Source organism: Cherax quadricarinatus, chromosome 20 (assembly GCF_038502225.1).
Source record: "Cherax quadricarinatus isolate ZL_2023a chromosome 20, ASM3850222v1, whole genome shotgun sequence".
Lineage (NCBI taxonomy): Eukaryota > Metazoa > Arthropoda > Malacostraca > Decapoda > Parastacidae > Cherax > Cherax quadricarinatus.
This window is the reverse complement of record NC_091311.1, coordinates 43,071,665-43,093,638: the sequence shown is the minus strand read 5'-3', so window position 1 is coordinate 43,093,638 and position 21,974 is coordinate 43,071,665. Positions and strand designations below refer to the sequence as shown.

The 21,974-nt window shown below is 39.4% G+C and overlaps 1 protein-coding gene across 6 annotated transcripts in view; it reads left to right on the top strand.

Moving 5' to 3' along the window:
* LOC128700906 (uncharacterized protein DDB_G0286591) overlaps nt 1-21,974 on the top strand; it is a 52,963-nt gene that overhangs the window by 6,029 nt on the left and 24,960 nt on the right. The window contains exons 3-7 of one of the 6 annotated variants that reach the window (XM_070087015.1): nt 424-503; nt 1,971-2,055; nt 3,309-3,424; nt 3,954-4,158; nt 19,911-20,081. In XM_070087015.1, coding sequence (XP_069943116.1) covers nt 1,986-2,055; nt 3,309-3,424; nt 3,954-4,158; nt 19,911-20,081 — 562 coding nt within the window. In that variant the 5' untranslated portion in view covers nt 424-503; nt 1,971-1,985. Of the gene's footprint in view, nt 1-423; nt 504-1,942; nt 2,056-3,308; nt 3,425-3,953; nt 4,159-19,910; nt 20,082-21,974 lie in introns of those variants that run through there. The other 5 variants (XM_070087013.1, XM_070087016.1, XM_070087017.1 and 2 more) reach the window with 5 other exon arrangements.

The following is a 21,974-nucleotide window of genomic DNA, read 5'->3' as shown; positions in this document are numbered from 1 at the left end:
ATAAAAACTACTTGTTTCCTCTCCGCTCTAACGCGCGCACACACACAAGCCTGCTGGATCTTCAGGGTCCTAGCACTCAAAACCTTTATCCTCTCCCTCCAACCCATTTTGAGATAGCCCCAACCCTTCGTTCCTTCCACCCTGATTTATGCACCCTCTTGGTCATCCTGTGCTGTTTCATCCTCTTTAAATGCTCATGCCACCTCAACCCCCTCTGAATGGTACCTTTGATAACCTCACACCATCTTCTAATTTCTATGCTTAAATTTCTCTGCATAATATTCACACCATAATATTCACCCTAAAACATGACATCTCAACTGCCTCCAGCCTCCTCACTGCATTGTATAAAGCCCATGCCTTGCACCCGTTTAACAGTGTTGATACCACTATGCTCTGGTAATTTTCCTTTTTCTTCCATAGATAAAAAGCAAAGTGACGAGAGTAACAAAAAATCTAAGCTACAAAAGATTGGATTCCAGATTGGAAGAAGGGAGCATGGAGTAAGTAAATATATTCAGATATTTCGGAGTGGACTAGTAGGTAGATAGGCCTATGAAAGATGGGGTGAACCGTAGAATAGGCGAGGGAAGATAATTGCATGGTGTCTTGATCATCTGTGGAGACAAAGATTCTTATGTGGAATTAACCTTTACACTGTCGTGACTCCTGAAATTAAGTCCTGTCAGGGGTAGCAATTTAAAAAATATATATTTTATCTTCTAAAATGGTAGAGAATATTGTTTCTGAAGGTAATGATACCAAAAATAAAAAAATTATGGAACTTCAGTCATGGAGGTGGGAAGTGCAGTGCCTGCACTCTGAAGGAGGGATGGAGATATGCTTGTAGTTTTGAACTTTAGTATTTGCATGACTTTGGCAACACAGTGATGGAGTGAGTGATGATGTAAGTGTTTCTTCATTTTTTGGGTTCCCCCCCCCCCTGCCTAAGTGGGAAATGACCAGTGTGTTAAAAAAATAATAATAATATGTACTTTAAAATAATACAGTACCCTCAATATAAGGGTCTAATGGGGGAGGAGCAGGTGGCTGGTAATGGCAGTTATGGTGGATAGAGATGACCAGAAGCTAATCTTTTGTTGTTGATTGCATACTAGGAAAGAATATTTATCGACAGTAATAGAAGTAAACCCTCTTATGCTTGATGCATGTGTAGTGCTTGGTTTTGGAAGTGCTTGTTGTCTTACATATTGCTTCAGGTTTATTTCCTCCCCTTCCTTGGATCCAATCTGAATGCCTCCCATTTCCCAGACAGTACAGTAGTCCCCCTGTATCTGCAGGTGACACATTCCAAGACCTACTGCAAATGCCCAAAACCATGGATAGCAGCAAACCCTATATATGTCATTTTTCGTTAACATGCGTGCACATAGCCATGATAAAGTTTAATTGATAAATTATGCACAATAAGACATTATGATGTTGATGGTTGGGGATCATTGATAGTGGACATGGTTTGTTTTTCAACCTTTTGGAAAAACATCATGACAGGAAGTTGTTGTTTCTTTCTTTTGAGTTCATCAGACATTTGTTGGAGAGGTTTTAATGTTTAAGTGATTATACAGGTGACTTTAATGCTGCATTCCATCGTGATTTTTTCCTTTAAAGTCTATGCACTCCAAAACACTTTGCCAAATATTTCCAAAGTCCACATTGCTGGTTCTGTTTCAGTTTCTTCTACTGAATCTTCCTCTTCCTCTGTTGATGACTTGACAAGTTCTTCTAATTCCTCATTTATCATCACTTCTCAGTGTTCTTACTCAAACCAGCATGCAATTTGAAACTTAGTAAAATCATTTTAACTTGGCTAGCAGATAATGCTCCAAATGCTCTGTTGATTACGTGTAAATTCTTCTTTTATTACATTATAAATATTGACCAGCCATTTACTACATGCAGGGATTGATTTTTCTCCTTATAGATCCAGTAATTATGCCCTAAATCACCAGGTGTACGTGCACACCATGATTAATGCTCCGTCTCGAAGGATGTCTTTGCGACGTAAACGCAACAATAAAGGCACTGATGGCACAGGTAAGTTTTACCTCTCTTTATGACTAAAGTAGAGTGTTTATTGTACAGTACAGTAAACCCTTGTTATAGCAGACTAATAGGGGTATTTGTTATATCAGAATGTTAAAAAATAGTAAAAAATACACTACAGTACTCTATTGTATTTCTGATACAGTACTGTACACATTTTACAGATATACTTCAATAAACATTGAAAATAAAGGAGTTAATATAATTTAACTAGAGGATTTTGTCTATAAAGTAAAAGTTTGATAAAATGGACTAATATGTGAATCTAATATAATAATAATATAATAATAATATAATAATAATAATATAATAATAATAATATAATAATAATAATATTTTTATTTACTACAAGTACATGTACAAGGTATACAGTCCTAGCTGACAACAATGACATACTACTATATAGAAAGTCCCTTGTTATGCTCCGCATTTCGGGCAAATTAGGTCAGTGTCCCAGGATGCGACCCGCACCAGTCGACTAACACCCAGGTTCCCATTTTGCTGATGGGGAACATAGACAACAGGTGGAAAAAAACACGTCCAATGTTTCTACTCTGGCTGGGAATCGAACCCAGGCCCTCGCCGTGTGAAGCGAGAGCGTTAACCACCAGGCCACCAGAGCCCATATGGTCCCATATTGTCATCACATGGGTGGTGCATACAGTAAGACCCCGTATCCGCGTGGGATACATTCCAAGGACCTGCCGTGGATACCGAAATCGTGGATAGTAGTAAACCCTATATATAAGTCCTATACATACCTATTATAAAGTTTATTTGATAAATTGTGCACAGTAAGTGGAGAATTATCACTTTTTCACTGATGGGATGCACTTCATGGCTTCTGTTAGGTTTTGAAGAATTTCCAGCTTCTTTACTTTTGTGCTTTGGAGCTATTATTATGCAAAATTAAGAGGTATTTTTGGGCCACAGTAAACCGTGGATAACTGAAACCGTGAATACCAAATCAGTGGATATTGGGGTTCTACTGTATTACCGTATCTTTTTTTTTAACACATCAGCCATTTCCCACTGAGGGTGACCTGCTGTAAACACTTGGCCTACCCATCCTAATGAATCCTTGAAGTATCTGGAAACTATTCTTATATTTTCCAGTATCACATTCTGCTGATGTTATCCTGTTTACGTAGGCCTTTGGTGATAGGTTTGGTGTTATTGCCTAAACCATTAACTTTTATAAAAGTTAAATGGCATGCTCTACTTATTATTTTAATGATTTTCAGGGTCCCCAGTATCAAAGAAGAGCTCTCCATTAATGGATAGCATGAATGATGAAGTGCCAGCCAATGTTGCTGATTCACAAGTTTATAAATCTCGACGACTCCGAAATCAACCAACCGTATGTTCACTTATGTTGTCTGACGTAGTAAATTTTACTTAAATTAATTGCAATGTTTTCTTATATCTTAACTACAGCATTGTCCAGTATAATTTGTTACTCTTGATGAATCTTAACATACTGTACCACATTGAGATGATATATAGACAATAATTTATGGATGGTAAATAATAATGGTAAATAATAAAAAAAAATATCAAACCTGTATTAAAACTGTTCTGCTCATTGGGAGCTTTATTAAGACGAAGTGCTTACAGAGCAAGACGTTGTTTTACTAAAGGCTTACTCTTTCTATGTATTTTTTTTCCTATGTTGACTTGCTGCATATTCATAAATTTATGGATGGTGACTTATACAGTACTAAATTAAACAAGAAACACTAATTCTGAGAGGCATAAGCTTTATTTTTCCAAATACTAGTCAAGCAAATGAACTGAGAAAAGAACAGTGTAAAATGTGTCACCATATCCTTAAATTTATCTCATGTTGCTTAGGCATTTTTGCTTTCTAGATCCTCATTACCTTGCAGAATAATGACCATAGCAGTTGCATAAATAATGATGAGCAAAGTTTTCACACGCCTATTAAAAGGCAGCAGCCACGAGAGTTTGAACACCAACAGCAACATTCACCTGACGTACCATTCATGAGTAGTCAGCTGTGTGGGACACAAGAATGTGAAGTTGTGTGGGACTGTAATTCTCCTGGCTTCTCTAAAGATGACCTCAAACGTAGTAAGTGCCTTTATTTTCATAATTCATATGTATCTTTTTAGTGATTCAGTATTCTGTACAAGAATTTTATAGTTGGAGTCGAAATTAAAACAAGAATAAAATAATGTTTAGCAAAAAAAAAAGTTTTTGTTGTGTATTGTATAATATAAAAAGCTAATTTAGGCTTCATTATACAGGAGGGCGCCGCTTTACAGCGCTTCTCTTTGGGGTATTTCGCTAATTCAGCAGTTTTCAATTATACCCATCCTTCATATATTCAGTCTTCCTACAATAAATATATTCACCACTCACTGCAAGCTAAGGATGAAAATATTTTAAGATATGTATTAAGCCAAGCGTGTCGTATGAGGAGACTAAAATGCTGGGAGCAATGGGCTGGTAACCCCTTCTCCTGTAGACATTTACTAAAAAAGAGAAGAAGAAAAACTTTATAAAACTGGGATGCTTAAATGTGCGTGGATGTAGTGCGGATGACAAGAAACAGATGATTGCTGATGTTATGAATGAAAAGAAGTTGGATGTCCTGGCCCTAAGCGAAACAAAGCTGAAGGGGGTAGGGGAGTTTCGGTGGGGGGAAATAAATGGGATTAAATCTGGAGTATCTGAGAGAGTTAGAGCAAAGGAAGGGGTAGCAGTAATGTTGAATGATCAGTTATGGAAGGAGAAACGAGAATATGAATGTGTAAATTCAAGAATTATGTGGATTAAAGTAAAGGTTGGATGCGAGAAGTGGGTCATAATAAGCGTGTATGCACCTGGAGAAGAGAGGAATGCAGAGGAGAGAGAGAGATTTTGGGAGATGTTAAGTGAATGTATAGGAGCCTTTGAACCAAGTGAGAGAGTAATTGTGGTAGGGGACCTGAATGCTGAAGTAGGAGAAACTTTTAGAGAGGGTGTGGTAGGTAAGTTTGGGGTGCCAGGTGTAAATGATAATGGGAGCCCTTTGATTGAACTTTGTATAGAAAGGGGTTTAGTTATAGGTAATACATATTTTAAGAAAAAGAGGATAAATAAGTATACAAGATATGATGTAGGGCGAAATGACAGTAGTTTGTTGGATTATGTATTGGTAGATAAAAGACTGTTGAGTAGACTTCAGGATGTACATGTTTATAGAGGGGCCACAGATATATCAGATCACTTTCTAGTTGTAGCTACACTGAGAGTAAAAGGTAGATGGGATACAAGGAGAATAGAAGCATCAGGGAAGAGAGAGGTGAAGGTTTATAAACTAAAAGAGGAGGCAGTTAGGGTAAGATATAAACAGCTATTGGAGGATAGATGGGCTAATGAGAGCATAGGCAATGGGGTCGAAGAGGTATGGGGTAGGTTTAAAAATGTAGTGTTAGAGTGTTCAGCAGAAGTTTGTGGTTACAGGAAAGTGGGTGCGGGAGGGAAGAGGAGCGATTGGTGGAATGATGATGTGAAGAGAGTAGTAAGGGAGAAAAAGTTAGCATATGAGAAGTTTTTACAAAGTAGAAGTGATGCAAGGAGGGAAGAGTATATGGAGAAAAAGAGAGAGGTTAAGAGAGTGGTGAAGCAATGTAAAAAGAGAGCAAATGAGAGAGTGGGTGAGATGTTATCAACAAATTTTGTTGAAAATAAGAAAAAGTTTTGGAGTGAGATTAACAAGTTAAGGAAGCCTAGAGAACAAATGGATTTGTCAGTTAAAAATAGGAGAGGAGAGTTATTAAATGGAGAGTTAGAGGTATTGGGAAGATGGAGGGAATATTTTGAGGAATTGTTAAATGTTGATGAAGATAAGGAAGCTGTGATTTCGTGTATAGGGCAAGGAGGAACTACATCTTGTAGGAGTGAGGAAGAGCCAGTTGTGAGTGTGGGGGAAGTTCGTGAGGCAGTAGGTAAAATGAAAGGGGGTAAGGCAGCCGGGATTGATGGGATAAAGATAGAAATGTTAAAAGCAGGTGGGGATATAGTTTTGGAGTGGTTGGTGCAATTATTTAATAAATGTATGGAAGAGGGTAAGGTACCTAGGGATTGGCAGAGAGCATGCATAGTTCCTTTGTATAAAGGCAAAGGGGATAAAAGAGAGTGCAAAAATTATAGGGGGATAAGTCTGTTGAGTATACCTGGCAAAGTGTATGGTAGAGTTATTATTGAAAGAATTAAGAGTAAGACGGAGAATAGGATAGCAGATGAACAAGGAGGCTTTAGGAAAGGTAGGGGGGTGTGTGGACCAGGTGTTTACAGTGAAACATATAAGTGAACAGTATTTAGATAAGGCTAAAGAGGTCTTTGTGGCATTTATGGATTTGGAAAAGGCGTATGACAGGGTGGATAGGGGGGCAATGTGGCAGATGTTGCAGGTGTATGGTGTAGGAGGTAGGTTACTGAAAGCAGTGAAGAGTTTTTACAAGGATAGTGAGGCTCAAGTTAGAGTATGTAGGAAAGAGGGAAATTATTTCCCAGTAAAAGTAAGCCTTAGACAAGGATGTGTGATGTCACCGTGGTTGTTTAATATATTTATAGATGGGGTTGTAAGAGAAGTAAATGCGAGGGTCTTGGCAAGAGGCGTGGAGTTAAAAGATAAAGAATCACACATAAAGTGGGAGTTGTCACAGTTGCTCTTTGCTGATGACACTGTGCTCTTGGGAGATTCTGAAGAGAAGTTGCAGAGATTGGTGGATGAATTTGGTAGGGTGTGCAAAAGAAGAAAATTGAAAGTGAATACAGGAAAGAGTAAGGTTATGAGGATAACAAAAAAATTAGGTGATAAAAGATTGGATATCAGATTGGAGGGAGAGAGTATGGAGGAGGTGAATGTATTCAGATATTTGGGAGTGGACGTGTCAGCGGATGGGTCTATGAAAGATGAGGTGAATCATAGAATTGATGAGGGGAAAAGGGTGAGTGGTGCACTTAGGAGTCTGTGGAGACAAAGAACTTTGTCCTTGGAGGCAAAGAGGGGAATGTATGAGAGTATAGTTTTACCAACGCTCTTATATGGGTGTGAAGCATGGGTGATGAATGTTGCAGCGAGGAGAAGGCTGGAGGCAGTGGAGATGTCATGTCTGAGAGCAATGTGTGGTGTGAATATAATGCAGAGAATTCGTAGTTTGGAAGTTAGGAGGAGGTGCGGGATTACCAAAACTGTTGTCCAGAGGGCTGAGGAAGGGTTGTTGAGGTGGTTCGGACATGTAGAGAGAATGGAGCGAAACAGAATAACTTCAAGAGTGTATCAGTCTGTAGTGGAAGGAAGGCGGGGTAGGGGTCGGCCTAGGAAAGGTTGGAGGGAGGGGGTAAAGGAGGTTTTGTATGAGGGGCTTGGACTTCCAGCAGGCATGCGTGAGCGTGTTTTGTAGGAGTGAATGGAGACAAATGGTTTTTAATACTTGACGTGCTGTTGGAGTGTGAGCAAAGTAACATTTATGAAGGGGTTCAGGGAAACCGGCAGGCCAGACTTGAGTCCTGGAGATGGGAAGTACAGTGCCTGCACTCTGAAGGAGGGGTGTTAATGTTGCAGTTTAAAAACTGTAGTGTAAAGTACCCATCTGGCAAGACAGTGATGGAGTGAATGATGGTGAAAGTTTTTCTTTTTCAGGCCACCCTGCCTTGGTGGGAATCGGCCAGTGTGATAATAAAAAAAAAATAGTATTGAGTGGGGAGAAATAAATGGGATAAGGTCAGGGTTTTCAAATAGAGTTAGAGCTAAAGAAGGAGTAGCAATAATGTTGAAGGATAAGTTATGGCAGGAAAAGAGGGAATACAGTAGGGCCCCAGTTATACAGCAGGTTAGGTTCCAGGCTGCCGCCGTAAAGCGGAAATCGCCGTAAAGTGCAACGCCTTTTTTCCACTTATAAATGCATATAAATACTATATAACAAGTTTACACTAACATATATTAAGTTAGCAGTAGAATTTTTTTTTATTAGCACACTGGCCGATTCCCACCAAGGCAGGGTGGCCCGAAAAAGAAAAACTTCAACCATCATTCACTCCATCACTGTCTTGCCAGAAGGGTGCTTTACACTACAGTTTTTAAACTGCAACATTAACACCCCTCCTTCAGAGTGCAGGCACTGTACTTCCCATCTCCAGGACTCAAGTCTGGCCTGGCGGTTTCCCTGAATCCCTTCATAAATGTTACTTTGCTCACACTCCAACAGCACTTCAAGTATTAAAAACCATTTGTCTCCACTCCTATCAAACACGCTCACGCATGCCCGCTGGAAGTCCAAGCCCCTCGCACACAAAACCTCCTTTACCCCCTCCCTCCAACCTTTCCTAGACCGACCCCTACCCCGCCTTCCTTCCACTACAGACTGATACACTCTTGAAGTCATTCTGTTTTGCTCCATTCTCTCTGCATGTCCGAACCACCTCAACAACCCTTCCTCAGCCCTCTGGACAACAGTTTTGGCAGTCCCGCACCTCCTCCTAACTTCCAAACTACGAATTCTCTGCATTATATTCACACCACACATTGCCCTCAGTCATGACATCTCCACTGCCTCCAGCCTTCTCCTCGCTTCAACATTCATCACCCATGCTTCACACCCATATAAGAGCATTGGTAAAACTATACTCTCATACATTCCCCTCTTTGCCTCCAAGGACAAAGTTTTTTGTCTCCACAGACTCCTAAGTGCACCGCTCACCCTTTTCCCCTCATCAATTCTATGATTCACCTCATCTTTCATAGACCCATCCGCTGACACGTCCACTTCCAAATATCTGAATACATTCACCTCCTCCATACTCTCTCCCTCCAATCTGATACCCAATCTTTCATCACCTAATCTTTTTGTTATCCTCATAACTTTACTCTTTCCTGTATTCACTTTTAATTTTCTTCTTTTACATACCCTACCAAATTCATCCGCCCACCTCTGCAACTCTCTTCAGATCTCCCAACAGCACAGTGTCATCAGCAAAGAGCAACTGTGACAACTCCCACTTTATGTGTGATTCTTTATCTTTTAACTCCACGCCTCTTGCCAAGACCCTCGCATTTACTTCTCTTACAACCCCATCTATAAATATATTAAATAACCACGGTGACATCACACATCCTTGTCTGAGGCCTACCTTTACTGGGAAATAATCTCCCTCTTTCCTACATACTCTAACTTGAGCCTCGCTATCCTCGTAAAAACTCTTCACTGCTTTCAGTAACCTACCTCCTATACCATACACCTGCAACATCTGCCACATTGCCCCCCTATCCACCCTGTCATACGCCTTTTCCAAATCCATAAATGCCACAAAAACCTCTTTAGCCTTATCTAAATACTGTTCACTTATATGTTTCACTGTAAACACCTGGTCCACACACCCCCTACCTTTCCTAAAGCCTCCTTGTTCATCTGCTATCCTATTCTCTGTCTTACCCTTAATTCTTTCAATAATAATTCTACCATACACTTTACCAGGTATACTCAATAGACTTCTTCTTTCAGCGTATCAGCCGTATCCCACTGAGGTGGGGTGGCCCAAAAGAAAAAACTAAAGTTTCTCCTTTTAAATTTAGTAATATATACAGGAGAAGGGGTTACTAGCTCCTTGCTTCCGGCATTTTAGTCGCCTCTTATGACACGCATGGCTTACAGAGGAAGAATTCTGTTCCACTTTCCCATGGAGATAAGAGGAAATAAACAAGAACAAGAATTAGAAAGAAAATAGAAGAAAACCCAGAGGGGTATGTATCTGTATGCTTGTACACATATGTGTAGTGTGACCTAAGTGTGAGTAGAAGTAGCAAGACGTACCTGTAATCTTGCATATTTATGAGACAGACAAAAGACACCAACAATCCTACCATCATGTAAAACAATTACAGGCTTTCATTTTACACTCACTTGGCAGGATGGTAGTACCTCCCTGGGCAGCTGCTGTCTACCAACTTACTACCTACAACCCAACAGACTTCTTCTTTCAACACACTGGCCGTATCCCACCGAGGCGGGGTGGCCCAAAAGGAAAAACGAAAGTTTTTCCTTTTACATTTAGTAATATATACAGGAGAAGGGGTTACTAGCCCCTTACTCCTGGCATTTTAGTCGCCTCGTACAACACGCATGGCTTACGGAGGAAGAATTCTGTTCCATTTCCCCATGGAGGTAAGAGGATATAACCAAGGACTAGAACTAGAACGAAAACCCAGAGGGGTGTGTATATATATGCTTGTACACATATGTGTAGTGTGACCTAAGTGTAAGTAGAAGTAGCAAGACATACCTGAAATCTTGCATGTTTATGAGACAGAAAAATGGACACCAGCAATCCTACCATCATGTAAAACAATTACAGGCTTTCATTTTACACTCACTTGGCAGGATGGTAGTACCTCCCTGGGCAGTTGCTGTCTACCAATCTACTACCTACAACTCAACAGACTTTTTTTTTTTTTTTTTTTTTTTCAACAAGTCGGCCGTCTCCCACCGAGGCAGGGTGACCCAAAAAAAAGAAAGAAAATCCCCAAAAAGAAAATACTTTCATCATCATTCAACACTTTCACCACACTCGCACATTATCACTGTTTTTGCAGAGGTGCTCAGAATACAACAGTCTAGAAGCATACACACATAAAGATACACAACATATCCCTCCAAACTGCCAATATCCCAAACCCCTCCTTTAAAGTGCAGGCATTGTACTTCCCATTTCCAGGACTCAAGTCCGACTATATGAAAATAACCGGTTTCCCTGAATCCCTTCACTAAATATTACCCTGCTCACGCTCCAACAGATCGTCAGGTCCCAAGTACCATTCGTCTCCATTCACTCCTATCTAACACGCTCATGCACGCTTGCTGGAAGTCCAAGCCCCTTACCCACAAAACCTCCTTTACCCCCTCTATAATTTTTGCACTCTCTTTTGTCCCCTTTGCCTTTATACAAAGGAACTATGCATGCTCTCTGCCAATCCCTAGGTACCTTTCCCTCTTCCATACATTTATTAAATAATAGCACGAACCACTCCAAAACTATATCCCCACCTGCTTTTAACATTTCTATCTTTATCCCATCAATCCCAGCTGCCTTACCCCCTTTCATTTTACCTACTGCCTCATGAACTTCCCCCACACTCACAACTGGCTCTTCCTCACTCCTACAAGATGTTATTCCTCCTTGCCCTATACATGAAATCACAGCTTCCCTATCTTCATCAACATTTAACAGTTCCTCAAAATATTCCCTCCATCTTCCCAATACCTCTAACTCTCCATTTAATAACTCTCCTCTCCTATTTTTAACTGACAAATCCATTTGTTCTCTAGGCTTCCTTAACTTGTTAATCTCACTCCAAAACTTTTTCTTATTTTCAACAAAATTTGTTGATAACATCTCACCCACTCTCTCATTTGCTGTCTTTTTACATTGCTTCACCACTCTCTTAACCTCTCTCTTTTTCTCCATATGCTCTTCCCTCCTTGCATCACTTCTACTTTGTAAAAACTTCATATGCTAACTTTTTCTCCCTTACTACTCTCTTTACATCATCATTCCACCAATCGCTCCTCTTCCCTCCCGCACCCACTTTCCTGTAACCTCAAACTTCTGCTGAACACTCTAACACTACATTTTTAAACCTACCCCATACCTCTTCGACCCCATTGCCTATGCTCTCATTAGCCCATCTATCCTCCAATAGCTGTTTATGTCTTACCCTAACTGCCTCCTCTTTTAGTTTATAGACCTTCACCTCTCTCTTCCCTGATGCTTCTATTCTCCTTGTATCCCATCTACCTTTTACTCTCAGTGTAGCTACAACTAAAAAATGATCTGATATATCTGTGGCCCTTCTGTAAACATGTACATCCTGAAGTCTACTCAACAGTCTTTTATCTACCAATACATAATCCAACAAACTATTGTCATTTTGCCCTACATCATATCTTGTATACTTATTTATCCTCTTTTTCTTAAAATATGTATTACCTATAACTAAACCCCTTTCTATACAAAGTTCAATCAAAGGGCTCCCATTATCATTTACACCTGGCATTACAAAACTTACCTACTACACCCTCTCTAAAAGTTTCTCCTACTTTAGCATTCAGGTCCCCTACCACAATTACTCTCTCACTTGGTTCAAAGGTTCCTATACATTCACTTAACGTCTCCCAAAATCTCTCTCTCTCTCCTCTACATTCCTCTCTTCTCCAGGTGCATACATGCTTATTATGACCCACTTTTTGCATCCAACCTTTACTTTAATTCACATAATCCTTGAATTTACACATTCATATTCTCTTTTCTCCTTCCATAACTGATCCTTCAACATTATTGCTACCCCTTCCTTAGCTCTAACTCTCTCAGATACTCCAGATTTAATCCCATTTATTTCCCCCCACCAAAACTCCCCTAACCCCTTCAGCTTTGTTTCGCATAGGGCCAGGACATCCAACTTCTTTTCATTCATAACATCAGCAATCGTCTGTTTCTTGTCATCTGCACTACATCCATGCACATTCAAGCATCCCAGTTTTATAAAGTTTTTCTTCTTCTCTTTTTTAGTAAATGTTTACAGAAGAAGGGGTTACTAGCCCATTGCTCCCGGCATTTTAGTCTCCTCATACGACACGCATGGCTTACGGAGGAAAGATTCTTTTCCACTTCCCCATGGACAATAGAAGAAATAAAGAAGAACAAGAGCTATTTAGAAAAAGGAGGAAAACCTAGATGTATGTATATATATATATGCATGTGCGTGTCTGTGAAGTGTGACCAAAGTGTAAGTAGGAGTATCAAGATATCCCTGTTATCTAGCATGTTTATGAGACAGAAAAAGATACCAGCAATCCTACCATCATGTAAAACAGTTACAGGTTTCTGTTTCACAGTCATCTGGCAGGACGGTAGTACTTCCCTGGGTGGTTGCTGTCTACCAACCTACTAGCTAGGCATTAAAAACAATAAAAAAGTAAAATACACATATAGTACACTCATTACTTACCTTAAAATATTTGTAGTCTTAATCTAGCTTGAGATGAGTAGTATTTATTGTAAGAAATCAAGTGTGGTATGTATGGTAACCAGCCAGGCTACCATACTAGGCCAACCCATCCACACATAATATTCTATGCCATTTAAGCGTCCCAGAGCGATAAAATGCATGTACAGTTCACTTATTACTTACCTTAAAATATTTGTAGTCTTAATGTAAGGTCACAGGTGAGTAAATGAGAGAGAGAGAGAGAGAATGAGTACATGAGAGAGGACACTCGCGGAGTTATGTAAACACACCAGGTGAACGCCAGTTTTGTAAACAAACCATGCGAACACTTCTGGTTTGTGTACAAGTTGTCTCTATGTTGATAAGGTAGAATAAATAAAGAGGAACACTTCCATTCTCATGTAACACCATTTTTAGAAGAAATGACGATCTGAGTGAAGGCATACTATAAGAATAATTTTCTACAGTTACTCCTAGTAACACATTTTCTCTTACGTTGGACTAGAGAAAACTTTATTCTTGCCGTCACTTATACAAGTTGTCTGGCTACCACATTTCATATTTATGTTTGTTTATTCTACTGTGGGGTGTATTTATCATCTTTATACGTTATGTATCGTGTTTAATATATGATTTTGAAAAAAATATCATAGATGGATTAATGAAAATGTGTATATTAACGTAATATACAACATTTAATGAGACTCGGTGATTATTATTGAGTATTATTATCATTACTAATATGGCGTCACTCGTACAAGTCGTCTAGCTACCACATCTCATATTTGCATTTATTTATTCTACTGTGGGGTGTATTTATCATCTTTATATGTTATGTATAGTGTTTATTGTATGATTTTGAAAAAAATGTCATAGATGGATTAATGAAAATGTGTATATTAATGTAATATACAACATTTAATGAGACTTTATGATTATTATCATTATTATTATCATTACTAATATGGCGTCTCGAGACATAAGACACTCTTACTGATTTTAATGTGTACCTGCATGCCAGCACAGTGTGTAAGTTTATTTAGGTACAGGTATACATAAGTATAACTATCAGAGTATATATAAAAAGAAGGAGGAGTGATTGGTGGAATGATGAAGTAAAGGGTGTGATAAAAGAGAAAAAGGTAGCTTATGAGAGGTTTTTACAAAGCAGAAGTGTTATAAGAAGAGCAGAGTATATGGAGAGTAAAAGAAAGGTAAAGAGAGTGGTGAGAGAGTGCAAAAGGAGAGCAGATGATAAAGTGGGAGAGGCACTGTCAAGAAATTATAATAAAAATAAGAAAAAATTTTGGAGTGAGTTAAACAAGTTAAGAAAGCCTAGGGAAAGTATGGATTTGTCAGTTAAAAACAGAGTAGGGGAGTTAGTAGATGGGGAGATGGAGGTATTAGGTAGATGGCGAGAATATTTTGAGGAACTTTTAAATGTTAAGGAAGAAAGAGAGGCAGTAATTTCATGCATTGGTCAGGGAGGTATACCATCTTTTAGGAGTGAAGAAGAGCAGAAAGTAAGTGTGGGGGAGGTACGTGAGGCATTACGTAGAATGAAAGGGGGTAAAGCAGCTGGAACTGATGGGATCATGACAGAAATGTTAAAAGCAAGGGGGGATATAGTGTTGGAGTGGTTGGTACTTTTGTTTAATAAATGTATGAAAGAGGGGAAGGTACCTAGGGATTGGCGGAGAACATGTATAGTCCCTTTATATAAAGGGAAAGAGGACAAAAGAGACTGTAAAAATTATAGAGGAATAAGTTTACTGAGTATACCAGGAAAAGTGTATGGTTGGGTTATAATTGAAAGAATTAGAGGTAAGACAGAATGTAGGATTGTGGATGAGCAAGGAGGTTTCAGAGTGGGTAAGGGATGTGTAGATCAAGTGTTTACATTGAAGCATATATGTGAACAGTATTTAGATAAAGGTAGGGAAGTTTTTATTGCATTTATGGATTTAGAAAAGGCATATGATAGAGTGGATAGAGCAGCAATATGGCAGATGTTGCAAGTATATGGAATAGGTGGTAAGTTATTAAATGCTGTAAAGAGTTTTTATGAGGATAGTGAGGCTCAGGTTAGGGTGTGTAGAAGAGAGGGAGACTACTTCTCGGTAAAAGTAGGTCTTAGACAGGGATGTGTAATGTCACCATGATTGTTTAATATATTTATAGATGGGGTTGTAAAGGAAGTAAATGCTAGGGTGTTCGGGAGAGGGGTGGGATTAAATTTTGGGGAATCAAATTCAAAATGGGAATTGACACAGTTACTTTTTGCTGATGATACTGTGCTTATGGGAGATTCTAAAGAAAAATTGCAAAGGTTAGTGGATGAGTTTGGGAATGTGTGTAAAGGTAGAAAGTTGAAAGTGAACATAGAAAAGAGTAAGGTGATGAGGGTATCAAATGATTTAGATGAAGAAAAATTGGATATCAAATTGGGGAGGAAGAGTATGGAAGAAGTGAATGTTTTCAGATACTTGGGAGTTGACGTGTCGGCGGATGGATTTATGAAGGATGAGGTTAATCATAGAATTGATGAGGGAAAAAAGGTGAGTGGTGCGTTGAGGTATATGTGGAGTCAAAAAACGTTATCTATGGAGGCAAAGAAGGGAATGTATGAAAGTATAGTAGTACCAACACTCTTATATGGGTGTGAAGCTTGGGTGGTAAATGCAGAAGCGAGGAGACGGTTGGAGGCAGTGGAGATGTCCTGTTTAAGGGCAATGTGTGGTGTAAATATTATGCAGAAAATTCGGAGTGTGGAAATTAGGAAAAGGTGTGCAGTTAATAAAAGTATTAGTCAGAGGGCAGAAGAGGGGTTGTTGAGGCAGTTTGGTCATTTAGAGAGAATGGATCAAAGTAGAATGAAATGGAAAGCATATAAATCTATAGGGGAAGGAAGGCAGGGTAGGGGTCATCCTCGAAAGAGTTGGAGAGAGGGGGTAAAGGAGGTTTTGTGGGCGAGGGGCTTGGACTTCCAGCAAGCGTGCGTCAGCGTGTTAGATAGGAGTGAATGGAGACGAATAGTACTTGGGACCTGACGATCTGTTGGAGTGTGAGCAGGTTAATATTTAGTGAAGGGATTCAGGGAAACCGGTTATTTTCATATAGTTGGACTTGAGTCCTGGAAATGGGAAGTACAATGCCTGCACTTTAAAGGAGGGGTTTGGGATATTGGCAGTTTGGAGGGATATGTTGTGTATCTTTATATGTGTATGCTTCTAAACTGTTGTATTCTGAGCACCTCTGCAAAAACAGTGATAATGTGTGAGTGTGGTGAAAGTGTTGAATGATGATGAAAGTAATTTCTTTTTGAGGATTTTCTTTCTTTTTTGGGTCACCCTGCCTCGGGAGACGGCCGACTTGTTGAAAAAAAAAAAAAAAAATTCCGAAAAATTTTCGACCCTGAGAACACGTTTAGGAGAGGGCCTCTCGACCCTGAAAGGGTTAAGAAACTTCTTTGGACAAATTGTAAAAGCCTCTAGATACGAGAATGCGACCATCGTAAAAAATTTTTAACTACCTACAAAGTGACTAGTGTGCTGTGATAGAGGATCAAGTACAGTGGAACCTCGAGTTTTGGCTGCCTTGAGTATTGGCCGCTTCGAGTTTCGACCGCTTTTTTCGGCTAAATTTTGTCCCAAGTTTCAGCCTCTGCCCTGTGTTTTGGCCGGTGTACCAGGCCTGTCCACCTGCCCCCACCTGCGCGGCAGGTGCAGTGAGCCAGTCTAGCTTTGTTTATCCTTGAGGGAACCTTACCGTGTGTGCTCATCCAAACATTTGACAATAAATTCATTGTGTTGAGTGCTTGTTTATTGATTGTGACTGTGAAATAAGCCACCATGAGGAACTTGCTTCCGAGGAGGAAGAGGGAGTGAAGGTGCCTTCTTCAGTGATTAAGGACATGTGTGGAATGTAGAATAAGTTGCAAAGTTTTGTGGAAAAATACCACCCTGAGCAAGCTGAAACAAGCCATTTCTGCAACATGTTCATTGACAAAACAATGTCCCATTTTAGGCAAATCTTAGAGATGCTAGAAACAGCATTCTTGAAAGTTATTTTGTATGACAGGGGTCCAGTGACTCTCAAGCTGGTCCTAATGGCATTAAAAGACAAAGAAGGGAAGTAACCCCAGGTAAGGACTTGTTACCTAAAGTCTTTATGGAAGGGGATTCCCCTTCCAAACAATAAGTCCTCCTGCTCTCCTCCTCCCTGTCTTCCAGATGCCAGCAAGACTCTTCAATAAAGGTATGTAAATGTGATTTTAAATGTTTATTTATGTATTGTATTGCTCATTTAAGTACTATATGTATGTTAAACTATAGTTAATCTTTAAAAAATGTATTTTTTGTGAATATTTTTGTGGGTCTGGAATGGATTAGTTGTATTTACATTATTTCTCATGGGAAATATTGCTTTGACTTTAAGCCGTTTCAAGTTTAGGCCTAGCTCCTGAAACAGATTGTATGCAGCCGAAACTCAGGGTTCCACTGTGTTTTATAACTGACAGGTAGCCCAGAAGTACCTTTAAACGCTTTGTGACTACAGCAACTTGTGGTAGTAGTCCGCTGCATCTCGTTCAGGAAAACTAGGTGATCTTGATAAAAAATCTTGGGTAGAGGGGAGCCTTGAAAAAGTTATCAAAGAAAAATTCTCTTAATATTTCCTTGATTTTTTTTGTTTTTATTAGCACACCAGCCATCTCCCACCAAGGTTGGATGACCCAAAAAATAAGAAACACTTTTGCCACCACTCGCTCCATCACCGTCTTGCCAGAGGGGCACCAATACTACAGTTCAAAACTGCAAATATCCACACCCCTTCTTCAAAGTGCAGACACTGTACTTCCCACCTTCAGGACTCAAGTCTGGCTAACCAATTTATCTGAATCCCTTCCGTTACCTTGCTCACACTCGAACAGCATGTCAAGTAATAAAAACTACTTGCTTCCACTCGTATTTAACATGCTTACACAACACATAACCACTGGATCTTCAGGCCCCTTGCACACAAAACCTCCTTTACCCCTTCCCTCCAACCTTTTCTAAGATGACCCCTACCCATTCCCCTCCTTCCCTCCAGTACAGATTTATATGCTCTCCAAGTCATCCTATTTTGTTCCATCCTCGAAATGTCTGAACCATCTCAACAACGCCTCCTAAGCCCACTGCATAATACTTTAATTAACTCTGCACCTCATAATTTCCCACCTATGAATTCTGTGCATAATTTCACCAAATATTGCCCTCAGACACAACATCACTGCCTCCAACCTCCTCGCTGCAATATACAGTAGGACCCTTGTATCTATGGGTCCGGTATCCTCAGTTTCAGTTATCTGCGGTTTACCATGGTCCAAAAATAACCTTTAATTTTGCAAAATAATGGTCTCAAAGTGCAAAAGTAGTGATAGTGGAAGTTCTTCAAAACCTAAGATAAACTGTGAAGTTCTTCCCATCAGTGAAAAAGTGGTAATTCTCCACTTATTATGCATAATTAACCAGTTAAACTTTACAGTAGGTATGTATAGGACTTATAGGGTCAGCTACTATCCACGGTTTTGGTATCCATGGCAGATCCTTGGAACGTATTCCCTGCGGATATGGGGGGGGTTTACTGTACATATATTTTTTCAATGAACTGGCTGTATCCCACTGAGACAAGGTGGCATAAAAACAAAAGTGAAAGTTTTTGTTGTTAAATTTAGTAATTTATACAGGAGAAGGGGTTATTAGCTCCTTGCTCCTGGCATTTTAGTCACATCTTATGACATGCATGAAGGTATGAGGAAATAAAGAAGAAAAGAACTAAGAGAATAGAAGAAAACTCAGAAGGGTGTGTAAATATATATGTATGTACATACATGTGTAATGTGACCTAAGTGTAAGTAGAAGTAGCAAGATATACCTGTTATCTTGCATGTTTATGAGACAGAAAAAAAAGACACCAGCAATCCTACCATCATGTAAAAACAATTACAGGTTCCCGTTTCACACTCACTTGGCATTACGGTAGTACCTCCCTGGGTGATTGCTGTCTACCAACTTACTACCTAGGACTTAAGTCTTGGAGATGGAAAGTACAGTGCATGTACTTTAAAGGAGGGGTTTGGGATATTGGCCATTTGGAGTAACATCTAAACTGTCATAACTGAGCGCTTCTGCAAAGACAGTGATTATGTATGAGTGGTAGTGAAAGTGTTGAATGATGATGAAAGTTTTTTTTCTTTCTTTCTTTTTGGGTTTTTCTTTCTTTTGGGTCAACCTGCCTTGGTGGGAAACGGCCAACGTTGGTAGACAGCAGATGCCCAGGGAGGTACTACCATCCTGCAAAGTAAGTGTAAAATGGAAGCCTGTAATTGTTTTGCATGATGGTAGGATTGCTGGTGTCTTTTTTCTGTCTCATAAACATGGGAGATTTCAGGTACATCTTGCTACTTCTACTTAGGTAACACTACGCATACATGTACAAGCATATATATACACACACCCCTCTGGGTTTTCTTCTCTTTTCTTACTAGTTCTTCTTGTTTATTTTCTCTTATCTCCATGAGGAAGTGGAACAGAATTCTTCCTCTGTAAGCCATGCATGTCGTAAGAGGCAACTAAAAAGCGACTAATGGGTGACTAGTTGACCATATCAGTAAGTGATGACAGTAGTAGTTTTTAATTTAAACTTTTTTTTTTAGGTTGGCTCTTGTATACTCTTGTGAATTATTTTACTAATGGGAAGCTTGTAATAAAGAGAGACTGTCACTCCATAGTAGTAGAGTAATTCTTATGTTGGTGAGTCATTGAAGGCTTTAATGGAAGCTTCATTACAGTGCCAGGTGGTGGTGCTGGAGAAGGGTATACAGCCGAAACTCCAGTGGCCTTCGTTGTTCCTACACCCCATCGCCTGTTCCCCAGAGCTAGGGGCCGCCCACCTCCAACATCGTCTTGTAAAAATACCACTGCACAGTTAGAAGAGCTTTTGGATCAACTTACCAGTAAAGGTGAGAATGTAGGTTAGTGTGTTATTAAAATAATAATAATAATGATAAAGTTTATTTTTGTTTTTGTGTATTGTACAAAAATTTTGTTTAAGAACTCTTGGCTAAACCATGGCAATCATTTTACTGTATAATAGGTAGTATAATAGTAGTAGGTTGGTAGACAGCAACCACCCAGGGAGGTACTACCGTCCTGCCAAGTGAGTGTAAAACGAAGCCTGTGATTGTTTTACATGATGGTAGGATTGCTGATGTCTTTTGTCTGTCTCATAAATATGCAAGATTACAGGTACGTCTTGCTACTTCTACTTACACTTAGGTCACACTACACATACATGTACACATTTATTTATACACACTCATCTGAGTTTTCTTTGATTTTATCTTAATAGTTCTTGGTCTTATTAATTTTCCTTTTATATCCATGGGGAAGTGGAATAAGAATCTTTCCTCCGTAAGCCATGCGTGTTGTAAAAGTCAACTAAAATGCCGGGAACAATGGGCTAGTAACCCCTTTTCCTGTAAAGATTACTAAAAAGAATAAGAAGAAGAAAATTGTCAAAGTGGGAAGTCTGAATGTGCGTGGATGTTGTGCAGATGATAAGAAAGAGATCTGATTGTGGATGTTATGAATGAGAAGAAGCTGGATGTCCTGGCTTTAAGTGAAACAAAGCTGAAGGGGGTGGGAGAGTTTCAGTGGAGAGGAATAAATGGGATTAGGTCAGGGGTTTCAAATAGAGTTAGAGCTAAAGAAGGAGTAGCAATAATGTTGAAGGATAAGCTATGGCAGGAAAAGAGGGACTATAAATGTATTAATTCAAGGATTATGTGGAGTAAAATAAAGATTGGATGTGAAAAGTGGGTTATAATAAGCGTGTATGCACCTGGAGAAGAGAGAAGTGTAGAGGAGAGAGAGAGATTTTGGGAAATGTTGAGTGAATGCGTGGGGAGTTTTGAATCAAGTGTGAGAGTAATGGTGGTTGGGGATTTCAATGCTAAAGTGGGTAAAAATGTTATGGAAGGAGTAGTAGGTAAATTTGGGGTGCCAAGGGTAAATGTAAATGGGGAGCCTTTAATTGAGCTATGTGTAGAAAGAAATTTGGTAATAAGTAATACATATTTTATGAAAAAGAGGATAAATAAATATACAAGGGATGATGTAGCACGTAATGAAAGTAGTTTATTAGATTATGTATTGGTGGATAAAAGGTTGATGGGTAGGCTCCAGGATGTACATGTTTATAGAGGGGCAACTGATATATCGGATCATTATTTAGTTGTAGCTACAGTTAGAGTAAGAGGTAGATGGGAAAAGAGGAAGGTGGCAACAACAAGTAAGAGGGAGGTGAAAGTGTATAAACTAAGGGAGGAGGAAGTTCGGGTGAGATATAAGCGACTATTGGCAGAAAGGTGGGCTAGTGCAAAGATGAGTAGTGGGGGGGTTGAAGAGGGTTGGACTAGTTTTAAAAATGCAGTATTAGAATGTGGGGCAGAAGTTTGTGGTTATAGGAGGGTGGGTGCAGGAGGAAAGAGGAGTGATTGGTGGAATGATGAAGTAAAGGGTGTGATAAAAGAGAAAAAGGTAGCTTATGAGAGGTTTTTACAAAGCAGAAGTGTTATAAGAAGAGCAGAGTATATGGAGAGTAAAAGAAAGGTAAAGAGAGTGGTGAGAGAGTGCAAAAGGAGAGCAGATGATAGAGTGGGAGAGGCACTGTCAAGAAATTTTAATGAAAATAAGAAAAAATTTTGGAGTGAGTTAAACAAGTTAAGAAAGCCTAGGGAAAATATGGATTTGTCAGTTAAAAACAGAGTAGGGGAGTTAGTAGATGGGGAGATGGAGGTATTGGGTAGATGGCGAGAATATTTTGAGGAACTTTTAAATGTTAAGGAAGAAAC